Genomic DNA, 13,678 nt, shown 5'->3' on the forward strand with positions numbered 1-13,678 from the left:
GGCCAGGCAGCATCTCTGGAGAAAAGGAATAGGTGAGGTTTTGGGTCGAGATCCTTCTTCAGTCTGAATCCTTTTCTCCAGAGATGCCGCCTAACGTGCTGAGTTACACCAGCTTTTTGTGATCCAGAACTTCACGGTCTACATCCCAACTTGCACCAAGTTCCATACCCACCATCACCAACCGAAACTGCCACTGGTTAAGTCATGCCCTGATTCTACATCTCCTCTCCTCGTTTTCCAGTTCTTCCACAGCGTCACAACGCTCCTCATCTCTGAACCCCCTTCAGCCCTTACACGTCTGTGAGGTTTATGTCTTCCTCCAGTTTTGGGCTTTATGAATCACAGTTATTCATTACAGAAACAGGCCCTTGATCCATGCCATCAAGTGTCTTTGACCATCCTGAGATCTCAGTTGATGCCATTTCAACTCCCGTTCCCACACCGACCTGCCCATTCTCCACTGCCCGGGTTGAGCCCCACACCCAGCTTTATTCCTTTCTCTCCCTTAACCCCCCCCAGTCTTGTCTGCTTCCAACTGGCTCCCTCATCTCCTCTCCCCTAATGGTTCTTATTGCCACCTTCCTTGTGTACTGGATTCCAGCACTGGCATCCCTTTGTGTTCCTGTTAATCACCCGCTTGGTTTTCTCCACCTTCGCTCCCCTCCCCGTACCTGGTTCCATCTGCCCATTATCCCTCACCCCTCTTCGCTCCACCAATCATCCTCTCACCCTGTTTCACCACTCCCCCTCCCCCGCTTTATGCTGGCGATCCGCCCTCTCCACTCTCAGTCCAGATGCAGGGGTCAGAACCACAACACGAACAACTGCTCCTCTCTCCCCTCTCCCCCCCCGCCTCCCCACGCCCATCCCCCAGGTGCTGCTCTACCCACTGAGTTTAAGCTATTAGACCTCGATAATTTTCCAACACTTGGTCCATAGCCTTCTCTGACTTGTCTCCACCACCCCTCATGCAGTGGTCCAGATTCCAAACCAACACCTCCATCAGGGGGACAAAGACTTTCCTCACATCTCCTCAAAACGCTCTATCCCTTCCCATTTAATGCTTCTTCCTCACCCGATCTACTTGTGTTCTCATCAGCAGAACAAGCCAATTGACCAAAGCGCATGGTGCTAGGGAAACTCAGAGGGTCAGGCAACATCGGTGGAGGGAATAGACATGGCATTTCAGGTTGGGGGCCCTTCTTCAGACTAATGGGGTTGGGAGGAGAAAACTGGAAAGGAGAGGCGAGGGTGAATCAAAGCCTGGCAGTGATCGTAGATAAAGAAGGGGGGGAGGGGGGGGTTGTTGGCAGATGGGTGGAGTTAGTGACAAAGGTTGAAGGTGAAAAGGAGACAAAAGGGAGAGAGAAGGGCAGGAGTGAAATGTAAAACCCGATGAGACAGAACCTACAAACAAGATGGTGGGTGGGGGAGAGGGGGTGAAGAGGGTTAAAGGGGAAAAGAACGAAAGCTGAGTGTAGGGCCTAACCCTGGCAGTGAATACGGTGGAGAATGGCCGGGTCGGTGTGGGAACGGGAATTGAAGTGGTGTCCACCTGGGAACTCAGGATGGTCATATATATGAGAGGGAAGGATATGGGTGAAAGGGGGGCGGTGAGAGGAAAGGGGGGGAGAATAAAAGGAAAATATCGGATTCCAGGATGGGTGATGATGGTGATCGTGTCTACGATTGTGTCTACATCTCTCTGATTCGTCGAGTTGTTCCCTGCCTCGAACAATCGTGAAACTGTCCCTGAATCTGCGATAAATGGGTCCCTTTCGGAATGGCAGGCAGTGACCAGTGGGGTACCGCAAGGTTCGGTGCTGGGACCCCAGCTATTTACGATATACATTAATGACTTAGACGAAGGGATTAAAAGTACCATTAGCAAATTTGCAGATGATACTAAGTTGGGGGGTAGTGTGAATTGTGAGGAAGTTGGCTGCGCCTAACGGCTGCGGCTCTCTGGCAGTCTGTTGTCTTTTTTTTCTTTTTTTTTGTTTGTGTCGGTGTTGGGATGGTTTTTGTTTCTGTTTTTGGCTGTGTATGTGTGGTGGGGGTGTGGGGTGGGGTGGGGGGGGGTGGGGCGGGGGGAAACCTTTATTTTATTAGGTCTCTTCCCCGGGGCGCGGCTCGGCTGCGGGCCTTAACATTGCCGGCGCAGCTCGGCTGCGGGACGTTTCAGTGCCCGGTGCGGCTCGGCTGCGGGCCTTAACATTGCCGGCGCAGCTCGGCCGCGGGACGTTTCAGTGCCCGGTGCGGCTCGGCCGCTGGACTTAACATCGCCCGGTGCGGCCGCAGGACGTTTCAGTGCCCGGTGCGGCTCGGCCGCGGGACGTTTCAGTGCCCGGTGCGGCTTGGCCGCTGGACTTAACATCGCCCGGTGCGGCCGCGGGACGTTTCAGTGCCCGGTGTGGCCGCGGGACGTTTCAGTGCCCGGTGCGGCTCGGCCGCGGGACGTTTCAATGCCCGGTGCGGCTTGGCCGCTGGACTTAACATCGCCCGGTGTGGCCGCGGGACGTTTCAGTGCCCGGTGCGGCTTGGCCGCTGGACTTAACATCGTCAGCGCTGTTCGGCCGCGGGACGTTTCAGTGCCCGGTGCGGCTCGGCCGTTGGACTTAACATCGCCCGGTGTGGCCGCGGGACGTTTCGGTGCCCGGGGCGGCTCGGCCGGGGGGCCTTCCATCCCCTTGCGGGGGCTGTGCGTGTCGTTTGCCTCGGTAGGGGTCGAGCTGCCTGTCCGTGGGTGCGGGGGGAAGAGAGGGGAAGTTTTGTTGCCTCCATCACAGTGAGGGGGTGTTTGGAGTCACTGTGATGGATGTTTGTGTTGGGGTCGGGTGTCCTGTGTTCTTTTCTTTTTTGCTGTATTTTGTGTGACTGCTGAAATTTCGCTCGGTGTTGTGCCGAGTGACAATAAAGTGTTGTTATGTTATGTTATGTTATGTTATAAGGCTGCAGGGTGACTTGGACAGGTTGTGTGAGTGGGCGGATACATGGCAGATGCAGTTTAATGTAGATAAGTGTGAGGTTATTCACTTTGGAAGTAAGAATAGAAAGGCAGATTATTATCTGAATGGTGTCAAGTTAGGAGGAGGGGGAGTTCAACGAGATCTGGGTGTCCTAGTGCATCAGTCAATGAAAGGAAGCATGCAGGTTCAGCAGGCAGTGAAGAAAGCCAATGGAATGTTGGCCTTCGTAACAAGAGGAGTTGAGTATAGGAGCAAAGAGATCCTTCTACAGTTGTACCGGGCCCTGGTGAGACCGCACCTGGAGTACTGTGTGCAGTTTTGGTCTCCAAATTTGAGGAAGGATGTTCTTGCTATGGAGGGCGTGCAGCGTAGGTTCACTAGGTTAATTCCCGGAATGGCGGGACTGTCGTATGTTGAAAGGCTGGAGCGATTGGGCTTGTATACACTGGAATTTAGAAGGATGAGGGGGGATCTTATTGAAACATATAAGATAATTAGGGGATTGGACACATTAGAGGCAGATAACATGTTCCCAATGTTGGGGGAGTCCAGAACAAGGGGCCACAGTTTGAGAATAAGGGGTAGGCCATTTAGAACGGAGATGAGGAAGAACTTTTTCAGTCAGAGGGTGGTGAAGGTGTGGAATTCTCTGCCTCAGAAGGCAGTGGAGGCCAGTTCGTTGGATGCTTTCAAGAGAGAGCTGGATAGAGCTCTTAAGGATAGCGGAGTAAGGGGGTATGGGGAGAAGGCAGGAACGGGGTACTGATTGAGAGTGATCAGCCATGATCGCATTGAATGGCGGTGCTGGCTCGAAGGGCTGAATGGCCTACTCCTGCACCTATTGTCTATTGTCTATTGTCTAAAACGCACACCACCATATTCAGGGACAGTGTCTTCCCAGCTGCTATCCCCCTCCTCTTCCACCACCCCTCCTCGTCCACCACCCCCCCCCCCCCCCTCCTCTTCCACCCCCCCCCTCCTCTTCCACCCCCCCCCTCCTCTTCCACCCCACCCCCCCCTTCCACCACCCTCCTCTTCCACCCCCCCCTCTTCCTCCACCCCCCCTTCCTCCACCCCCCTCCTCTTCCACCCCCCCTTTTCCTCCACCCCCCCTCCTCTTCCACCCCCATCCTCTTCCACCCCCCTCCTCTTCCACCCCCCCTCCTCTTCCACCCCCCCTCCTCTTCCCCCCTCCTCTTCCACCCCCCCTCCTCTTCCACCCCCCCTCCTCTTCCACCACCCTCCTCTTCCACCACCCCTCCTCCTCTTCCACCACCCCCCCTCCTCTTCCACCCCCATCCTCTTCCACCCCCCATCCTCTTCCACCCCCATCCTCTTCCACCCCCCCATCCTCTTCCACCCCCTCCTCTTCCACCCCCCTCCTCTTCCACCCCCCCCTCCTCTTCCACCCCCCCTCCTCTTCCCCCCTCCTCTTCCACCCCCCCTCCTCTTCCACCCCCCTCCTCTTCCACCACCCCTCCTCCTCTTTCACCACCCCTCCTCCTCTTCCACCACCCCCCCTCCTCTTCCACCCCCCCTCCTCTTCCACCCCCCTCCTCTTCCACCCCCCTCCTCTTCCACCACCCCCCTCCTCTTCCACCCCCCCTCCTCTTCCACCCCCCCTCCTCTTCCACCCCCCCTCCTCTTCCACCACCCCTCCTCCTCTTCCACCACCCCCCCTCCTCTTCCACCACCCCCCCTCCTCTTCCACCACCCCCCCTCCTCTTCCACCCCCCCTCCTCTTCCACCCCCCTCCTCTTCCACCCCCCTCCTCTTCCACCCCCCTCCTCTTCCACCCCCCCTCCTCTTCCACCCCCCTCCTCTTCCACCCCCCTCCTCTTCCACCACCCCCCTCCTCTTCCACCCTCCCTCCGCTTCCACCCCCCCTCCTCTTCCACCCCCCTCCTCTTCCACCCCCCCCCCCTCTTCCACCCCCCCCCCTCTTCCACCCCCACTCCTCTTCCACCCCCTCCTCCTCCCCTCCCCTCTCTTCATATGAAACCTCTGAAAGCCTCCCTGTTTCCTGAGCCCTTCCTTCCTTGGCCATCTGTTGACAAACAACGGCCCTTGTGAAGGTAGGTCCCTCCTGAAACGCTGCCACGCTACAAACACGGCTGGTTGTTATTGAAATGCCCGGGTGAATCGGCGCTGTTTGTAATGCAGGCACCCGTTGCTTGTTCTGCTGACAGAGACCCGTGCAACATGGGAAGCCTTTTATGGTAAAGTAAACACGGAAAGCAGCCACTCCGACCCCCGGATCTCCCCCCAACCCCAAAGGGCCGACTCCAGAATGCAAATGCACCTTCTAAGTTTGCAGAGTGCAGCTGTCTAAAGATTGCTGCCTCTAATTAACTTCGTCTCGCATTGTGAGATGTTTTCAAAGTCGCTTCACACGAGATAACCAAATCCTCCAGGGGCTGCGAACAGATTTCTCCCAAAGTCCAGAGAGATGGCTGTGTGGAGCCGGTTAGGGCAGCTTGTCACCCGGTGTGGTGTGTCTGGCAGGGTCAGGGTCAGGGACCCAGGCTCCCACGTGTTACTGTGGGGAGGATGGTAGGAGATGGCTTGTGGTTTTGTGGGGCTTGCCGGTGCGTCTCTCTGCGAGGAGTGCTGTGTGTGCTGGAAGTGCCTGGTCCTCAGTGCTGGGAGACACGAGGAACCGCAGGTGCTGAAAATGTTCAGCGTCAAACACACAAAGTGCTGGAGGAACTCAGCTGGTCAAGCAGCATCTGCGGAGACCAGTCTGAAGGAGGGTCCTGGACAGAGCCGAAGCGTCGCCTGTCCATTCCCTCCACAGATGCTGCCTGACCCGCTGAGTTTGCTCTTCGCGTTTGGGGCCGGCTTGCACTGAGAAGACCCGGTATGAGTTCGCATGTCATTGGAGAAATGTTTCTGCCTTTCCAGGCGGCGCTTCTGGTTGTGGTGTTCAACAGAGCTGTGCTGGAAGTGTGCTTGCTCCAGGGGGTTGCATTAAAGCTGGTCGCTCTTTGTGTGAAGTTCCCTCTCTCTCTCTCTCTCTCTCTCCTTCCCTCTCCCCCTTCCCTCCCTCCCTCCCTCCCTCTCCCCCTCCCTCCCTCCCCCCCTCCCTCCCTCTCCCCCCTCCCTCCCTCCCCCCCCCTCCCTCTCCCCCCCTCCCTCTCCCTCCCTCTCCCCCCCTCCCTCTCCCTCCCTTTCCCCCCCTCCCCCCCTCCCCCCCTCCCTCCCTCCCTCTCCCCCTCCCTCCCTCCCTCTCCCCCTCCCTCCCTCTCCCCCCCTCCCCTCTCCTCCCCCCCTCCCCTCTCCTCCCCCCCTCCCCTCTCCTCCCCCCTCCCTCCCTCTCCCCCCTCCCCCCCTCTCCCCCCTCCCCTCCCTCTCCCCCCCCTCCCTCTCCCCCCCTCCCTCCCTCTCCCCCCCTCCCTCCCTCTCCCCCCCTCCCTCCCTCTCCCCCCCTCCCTCCCTCTCCCCCCCTCCCTCCCTCTCCCCCCTCCCTCCCTCTCCCCCCTCCCTCCCTCTCCCCCCTCCCCTCCCTCTCCCCCCCTCCCTCTCCCCCCCTCCCTCCCTCTCCCCCCTCCCTCCCTCTCCCACCTCCCTCCCTCTCCCCCCTCCCTCCCTCTCCCTCCCTCCCTCTCCCTCCCTCCCTCCCTCTCCCCCTCTCCCCTCCCTCCCTCTCCCCCTCTCCCCTCCCTCCCTCTCCCCCTCCCTCTCCCCCCTCCCTCCCTCCCTCCCTCTCCCCCTCCCTCTCTCCCTCTCCCCCTCCCTCCCTCCCTCTCCCCCCCCTCCCTCCCTCCCTCCCTCCCTCCCTCTCCCCCTCCCTCCCTCCCTCTCCCCCTCCCTCCCTCCCTCCCTCTCCCCCTCCCTCCCTCCCTCTCCCCCTCCCTCTCCCCCCCTCCCTCCTCCCTCCCTCTCCCCCTCCCTCCCTCCCTCTCCCCCTCCCTCCCTCCCTCTCCCCCTCCCTCCCTCTCTCTCCCCCTCCCTCTCCCTCTCCCCCCTCCCTCCCTCTCTCCCTCCCTCTCCCCCTCCCTCCCTCTCCCCCTTCCTCCCTCTCCCCCTTCCTCCCTCTCCCCCTTCCTCCCTCCCTCTCCCCCTTCCTCCCTCTCCCCCTTCCTCCCTCCCCTCCCCCTCTCCCCCCTCCCCTCCCTCCCCCCCCCTCCCCTCCCTCTCCCCTCCCTCCCCTCTCCCCCCTCCCCTCCCCTCCCTCCCCCCCTCCCCTCTCCTCCCCCTCCCCTCCCCCCCTCCTCCCCCCCCTCCCCTCCCCTCTCCTCCCCCCTCCCCTCTCCTCCCCCCCCTCCCCTCCCTCTCCCCTCCCTCCCCTCTCCCCCCCTCCCCTCCCCTCCCTCCCCCCCCTCCCCTCCCCTCCCCTCTCCTCCCCCTCCCCTCCCCCCCTCCTCCCCCCTCCCCTCTCCTCCCCCCCCTCCCCTCCCCTCTCCCCCTCCCCTCTCCCCCTCCCCTCCCTCCCCCTCTCTCTCTCTCTCACCCCCACCCTCTCTCGCAAGCCTCATAGATGCGTGTGTTGTGCAGAAGCGGGGCGCGGGGCTGCACCTTAACAATGGGTGTCTGGGCGGAGGGAGAGAGGGAGAGGGAGAGGGAGAGGGAGGGCCCGGGACACAAAGGCGGTGGGGGTTGTTCGGGCACATGGAGGGTGGGAGGGGAGGGGAGGGGAGGGGAGGGGAGGGGTGCGAGTGCTGGAGGTGGTCCTCTCTGCTGATTGCTCCAGTGCCCAAGCTCGGCCAGTCTCTCTGCAGTAGCCGTGTGCCGGCGCTGGAGCAGTGTGCAATGTGATGGACGATCACTTACTCTGGCGAGTTTTAAACCACTGCTCTAAGAGGACCGGGGACGCTGTGAACGCTGCCTCTCACTGCTTGAAGCCGATTGTCAACGACGACCATCAAGTTGCTCTGGTAACCACCCCCGCTTGTTTGCTAAGTCTTTGCTCGGAGAAGCTAGTTGCACAGTGAAAGCTGAAAGAGGCAGAATGTGTTCGGGTGTCGTCAGTCTTTGCTGAGCTCCGGAGAATTCCAGAAAGCTTTGTTGATTAGTTAGAGGGAGTTTGGGATTTAGTTGAGGTTGTGTGATGATAAACGGTTCCCGTCCCCTTGCTGTGCGTTCTGTCTCTCAACAATGAATGAATTTGCATTGAGGTAATGTCCCAGCGCACTCGAACTGCTTTGCTGAAAGTGGATTACTTTGTAGAGGCGAACACTATTGTGATTTACACCCACTCGGGTTTCCTTAGTGTGGACATTCCTCCTTGTGTCACCTTCCTTCCTCTGCCCTGGTTACTGTGATCTACAGCCCATCGAGATCCCAGTCCCTCAGTTCCAGCTCTTGGGCACCCCTAAAGTTGTGTTTCAGGCTTTTTAGATAGGCACATCTACGGAGGGATGTATCAGGCGATATGAAAGAAGGGTCTAAACCCGATATGTCACCCATTCCTTCTCTCCAGAGATGCTACCTGTCCCACTGAGTTACTCTAGCATTTTGTGTCTTATCTTTGGTGTGAACCAGCATCTGCAGTTCTTTCCTACACACAAGATTAGTTTATCTTGGCAACATGTTCTGCACAGACATTGTGGGCCACAGGGTCTGTTCCTGTGCTGTGCTTTATTGTGTTCTGCATTATCTCTCCCCTGCGTAGGAAGGAACTGCAGATGCTGGTTTATACTGAAAGATAGAGCGCTGGAGTAACTCCAGAAATGGGAAGGGGAGTTAAAATGTTTGGCAACCGGGAGATTGCGTAGGCCAATTGCGTACCTGTTCAGTGATACTGTATAAGAATGGAACAGTTCGGAGTGGATTCTCTTCTGGGTCAGCACGCAAAGATTAGCCACGTTCCGGCATCATCAAGCCCCTTCCAAGACTGAAATCAGGTCCAATTTTGGCCCAAGGAGATAGATGTACAATTCCTTATTTTCTCACTTTAAGACCCAGTGTCCTGGTGACATTGGGTCGATGAATTCAGGATTTGAGGACAAGGGTCAGAATAATTCCCTGCTCTGTACGGGTGCGCGAGGATTGATCCTCTCCACTTGATGGTGCACGTTGGTCACCAAATGCCAGGAATTCTCTCTCCCAGGTTTGGGTCACAGACCCATTTCTGAGAATACAACTCCATGTCCGGGACAGTCTGTCTTGACCTCAGCTGGGACTGTGCATTTGGGGTGTGGTTCCAGATGGATTATCAACATTAACTTTTTTATTCTCTCTCGTTGTTTCTTCTCCACCAACTTTTCCCTCCCTCCTCCAGCATCACTAGAATAAATTATCTGTGGTCTATCTAGATATTATAGAGCCGTGCGGCACGGAAGCAGGCCCTTCGGCCCACCTAGCCCATGCTGTCCATGAAGTCGTATAACAATGCAGCACGGAAGCAGGCCCTTCGGCCCACCTTACCCAAGCAGACGATAAAATCACAGAGCCAAACAGCACAGGAACAGGCCCTTCGGCCCACCTTGCCCATGCTGTCCATGAAGTCTTATAACAATGCAGCACGGAAGCAGGCCCTTCGGCCCATGCTGACCATGACATCATCGAACCATCTTGTACGGAATTAGTCCCTTTAATCCACCTTGTCCATGCTGACCAAGTTGTCATGGTTGTCTGCATTTAGACCATAGCCCTCTAAATCATTCCTGTCCGTATATCTTGTCACTTGTGGGTCTGTGAAGAGGGAGACTGTGTCGGGCACAAAGCATTAAGCAGTGGCACGGACGATTTAGCAGCGATGTTGCTGCAGGTGTTCCCTTGATAATGTTGTGTTTTCTCCCTGCAGCCTACAGCCAGATTCAGCCGCACCAGCTGATCCAGCAGCAGCAGATCCAGCTACAGCAACAGCAGCAGCAGCAGCAGCAGAAACATCTGCAGCATCAGTTCGTCATCCAGCAGCAGCAGATCCAGCAGCACAGGCAGCAGCCACAGCTCATCCACGCCAGTGCCCAGCTGCAGGCGGTGCCCACCAGCTCGCTCCAAGCTCCAGTGCAGACCCTGGCGCATGGGCAGCACTGCCAGCCTGCGCTGCATCCCAAGCCGCAGGTGCTGAGCTCGCCGGCTCCCTCTCAGATCCCCGTGCTCCAGCCTGTGCCTCACGCCCAGCAGAACCCGCAGCCGGCCTTGCACAGCGGGCAGACGGACAGCCGTGCACTGGCGCCACAGACTGCAGCCGTAAACCTGCAGGTCCAGCCATCGGCACACGTGGTAAGGTGGCCTTCTTTGGCTCTAGAACTCCCTTCTGTAACTTGCTGAATCCTCCCAAGACGCTCCTGAAAACCTCCCACTTTAACTGAGTGTTGGGTCGCTTCCCCTCACGGAAGCATAGAGCATGGAAGCAGGCCCTTCAGCCCAGCATGTCTGGACCATACTTTAACTAATTCCATACACCAGGTGCAATTTACAGCAGCTGGTTAAGGCGGCACAGTGGCACAGCTGGTAGAGATCCTGCCTCACTGTGCCAACGACCCGGGTTCAATCCTGACCTCGGGTGCTGTCTGTGTGGAGTTTACACGTTCTCCCCGTGACCGCGTGGGTTTCCCCCGGGTGCTCCGGTTTCCTCCCAAAGACTGCAGGATTGTACGTGGATTGATCTCCGTAAATTTCTCCTCGTGTGCAGGGATAACATAGAGCTAGTATGAATGGGTGATCGATGGTCTGCGTTGACTCGGGGGGGGGGGGGGCCTGAAGGGCCTGTTTCTATGCTGTGTGCTTAGATTCAATTTGGTTCAGTTCGATTAATTTCAATTCAATATGGACCTGCACATTGAGGTGTGGGATGAAACCAGAATACCTGGAGAAAGCCAACGCGGTCATAGGGAGACAGTGCCGGGGGTCAGGATCAAACCCAGGGCTCTGGCGGCGCTGTAAAGCACCAGCATTACCGGCTGCTCCTCTGTGTGGCCTTTTCTTTTGCAAGAGGACCTGAGATGCCCTGCCCTGCCCTCACCTCATGCAGCCCAGTCTCGGCATTTGAGTAAAATGTTGACATTGTATTTGTTCAACTGTGTTAAACGTAAACGATTTAATTGACAAATAAGTATTTGATTTTGCAACAAAAAAACCTCCCGATTTTAACCATCACATATCTTGCATCTTTAAGATGGGAGTCACACAGACCTGTGGAAATGATTGGGTGTGGAGTTAGTGTCGGAGATGAGAGGGTGCAGGAGGTTGTTTTTTACAGAGTGGGGGGGTGCCTGGAATGCATTGCCGGGGTGGTGGGAGAGGCAGGTATGATAGTGGCTTTTTAGGTTGTTTAGATAGATGCATGGATAAGGATCACGTGCCGGCAGAGAAAATTAGTTTAGCTTGGTAGCATGTTTGGCCTAGAAATTGTGGGCCGAAGGGTCCACCCCTTTGCTGTTCTAAGTTCCATAAAGATCAGCTGTAATTTATGGAATTGCAGAACAGGTGCCAGTAGTCGAATGGTCAACTTCTACTTAGAGATTTATACGGTTGGCAGCAAAGCCCAGAGCTCACAGCAGCCGGGGAATAGTGGGTGGGCTGGCGGCCGACTGAGGTTGTAAAAGTACTTGAGGGGCTAAAGGACAGAGGAGGCTGTTCAGCCCATGATGTCTCTGCTAGCCTGAAATGGGTCCGCTAGTGGTTGGGGCATCCATGCATTTTGGGAAACGGGAATGAAGCATGTTTGAAGCATTAATGCTACAGGATATTGGACAACCTCTGAGCTGTGCGTTTGAAGTCGTTCACTGGAGTCAGTGAGAGCTTCAGACCATTTGACCCTGTTTTCACTTATAGTCCCCCTCCTGCCCTGCCCAGCCCCATCCAACGTCCTCGTGCCAGTTACGGAATTTGCCCCACACTGTAAACGTGGGAATGAAGGCCAGTCTGTCAAAAACACAAGGACTGTTAGCACCTTAAAGAGGCCAATCTGCTCCTCACCTCTGCTTCTTTGTCCAGTATTGGTGTCCTCACTCGTGTATCTGCCTGTGGCTATTCAACTCCTGTTGGAAAGAGTCCATTAAAGAACTGCCATCCACCCCTCCTCCTCGCCCTTGTCCACCTATCACTTGCCAGGCTTTGTCCCATCCCCACCTCTCTTTTCCAGCTTTCAATCTGAAGAAGGATACTTTGTTTATTTGTCCGTTCCCTCCACAGACGTGCCTGACCCACTCCGCTACTCCAGCTCTTTGGGTTTTGACTTTTTTAAACTCAATGGCTTACTGCACCTCTGCTTTATCATATATTTTAGTTATCGGAATTCACACCACCAGTGTTTGCAAGTGACTGTGTGCTTGAGAACATGGCACTGTCCGTGTGTTTTCGAGGCTCTCCCTGTGATCCTATGGGTTCCCTTCGGGTGCTATACTGTCCTCCAACGTCCCAAAGACATGCTGGATTGTGGTTATTAGCCCTTTAAATTGGCCCTAGTGTGTGTCTATCTCTGTCCGTCCTTTCAGTTATCTCTGTGCCTCCTCTCTCTGTCTCTCTCTGCTTACTCTTCCCCTTCACGCTCTCTCTCTCTCCCTTATCTCTCTCTCTCCCTTATCTCTCTCTCCCTTATCTCTCCCTCCTCTTCCTTATCTGCCCGTCCTCTCCCTTCTTTCCACCCTCTCTCTGTGCCTCTCTCTCTGTTTCTATTCCCTCTCCCCTCAAATTCGTCCCACCAAATCCGAGGCTCTTTAAAACCTGTGATTGAGCTTTTGCTCTCTGTCCCATTGACTTCCTCTGTGATTCAGTGTCAGCTCCGTTGTAAAGCACTTTGGAATGTTTTGCTCCCTGACAAGTGCCACATAAATCAGAGGTTGTAACAGCTATTTTTGTTTTAATAATTTCCGTTCTAGCTTTTTTTCCAGTCCTTGTTTCCTGCTGCTCCCTAATCGTCAGCTAACCAAGTCACCACATTCATGCTCATACCTAGTCCACAGACAATGTTGATGGGCCACAGGAGTTTCACAACGTGGCTAAAGACTGATGTTCTGGTATTGGTAATCAGATGGAAGGAAACCCAATTTACTCCCACTCCCCTCCCCTCTCCACTCCTCCCCCCCCTCTCCCCAAGGATCATGTGGCCTATCTGAAACACCCCCTTGTTATTCATGTCTGAGGTCGCCTGAATTCACAACCCGTGATCTCCAGCAGTTTGATTAAAGACACATTGTGACTCTTTTACCCACTGAAGTATATTGTATATCACCTCTGTAGCCTTTAACCTTGGCCCTTTTGTTAGACAAATGTGGCAGTGTGACATCTGATTCGACAGGTAAGAAGGATTGTATGTGACCCAGGACCTAGCTGGAGTTCCCTCCCCACATAATCCCCATGGCATTGGTGTCCAGTGGGCCTACACGTAATTGAGGCCCCTCTGATGTGCAGGGTGCAGCCTGTAAACGGTGACTAGCCCTCAGGTGCTGGGAACTTTCTGGAAGGCCTCTTGACATCTCGTGTAGAGAGTCATAGAGCTGCTCGACACAGAAACAGACCCTTCGGCCCGCCTTTCCATGCCGATCGAGTTGGCATACCAGGCTAGTCCATATCCCACTAAACCTTTCCTATCCATAATATCTTTTCAAATGTCTTTTAACTGGTTCTAAATTACACTGATATTCGACGAAAACAGTTCAAGTAGAATTAAATAATTTCAAACCATTTAAATAATTGAAAAATTTGAAACATTTATGGATGCATTTAACTGATGAATTGAAAATATTAATAGTAATAGTAGAAGCAAGATTTTTCCCTTCTGCTAAAGTATCTGGGGTGCCTCAGCTCTCTACAGCAGT

At 55.7% G+C, this 13,678-nt stretch overlaps 1 protein-coding gene across 9 annotated transcripts in view; it reads left to right on the top strand.

Annotated features, from left to right (window-relative positions):
• LOC144608165 (polyhomeotic-like protein 2) overlaps positions 1 to 13,678 on the top strand; it is a 176,006-nt gene that overhangs the window by 139,161 nt on the left and 23,167 nt on the right. For all 9 annotated transcript variants that reach the window (XM_078425620.1, XM_078425623.1, XM_078425624.1 and 6 more), the window contains one exon: positions 9,718 to 10,139. In XM_078425620.1, the coding sequence (XP_078281746.1) occupies positions 9,718 to 10,139 (422 nt within the window). The remainder of the gene's footprint in view (positions 1 to 9,717; positions 10,140 to 13,678) is intronic.

The sequence above is a fragment of the Rhinoraja longicauda genome, chromosome 30 (assembly GCF_053455715.1).
Source record: "Rhinoraja longicauda isolate Sanriku21f chromosome 30, sRhiLon1.1, whole genome shotgun sequence".
Lineage (NCBI taxonomy): Eukaryota > Metazoa > Chordata > Chondrichthyes > Rajiformes > Arhynchobatidae > Rhinoraja > Rhinoraja longicauda.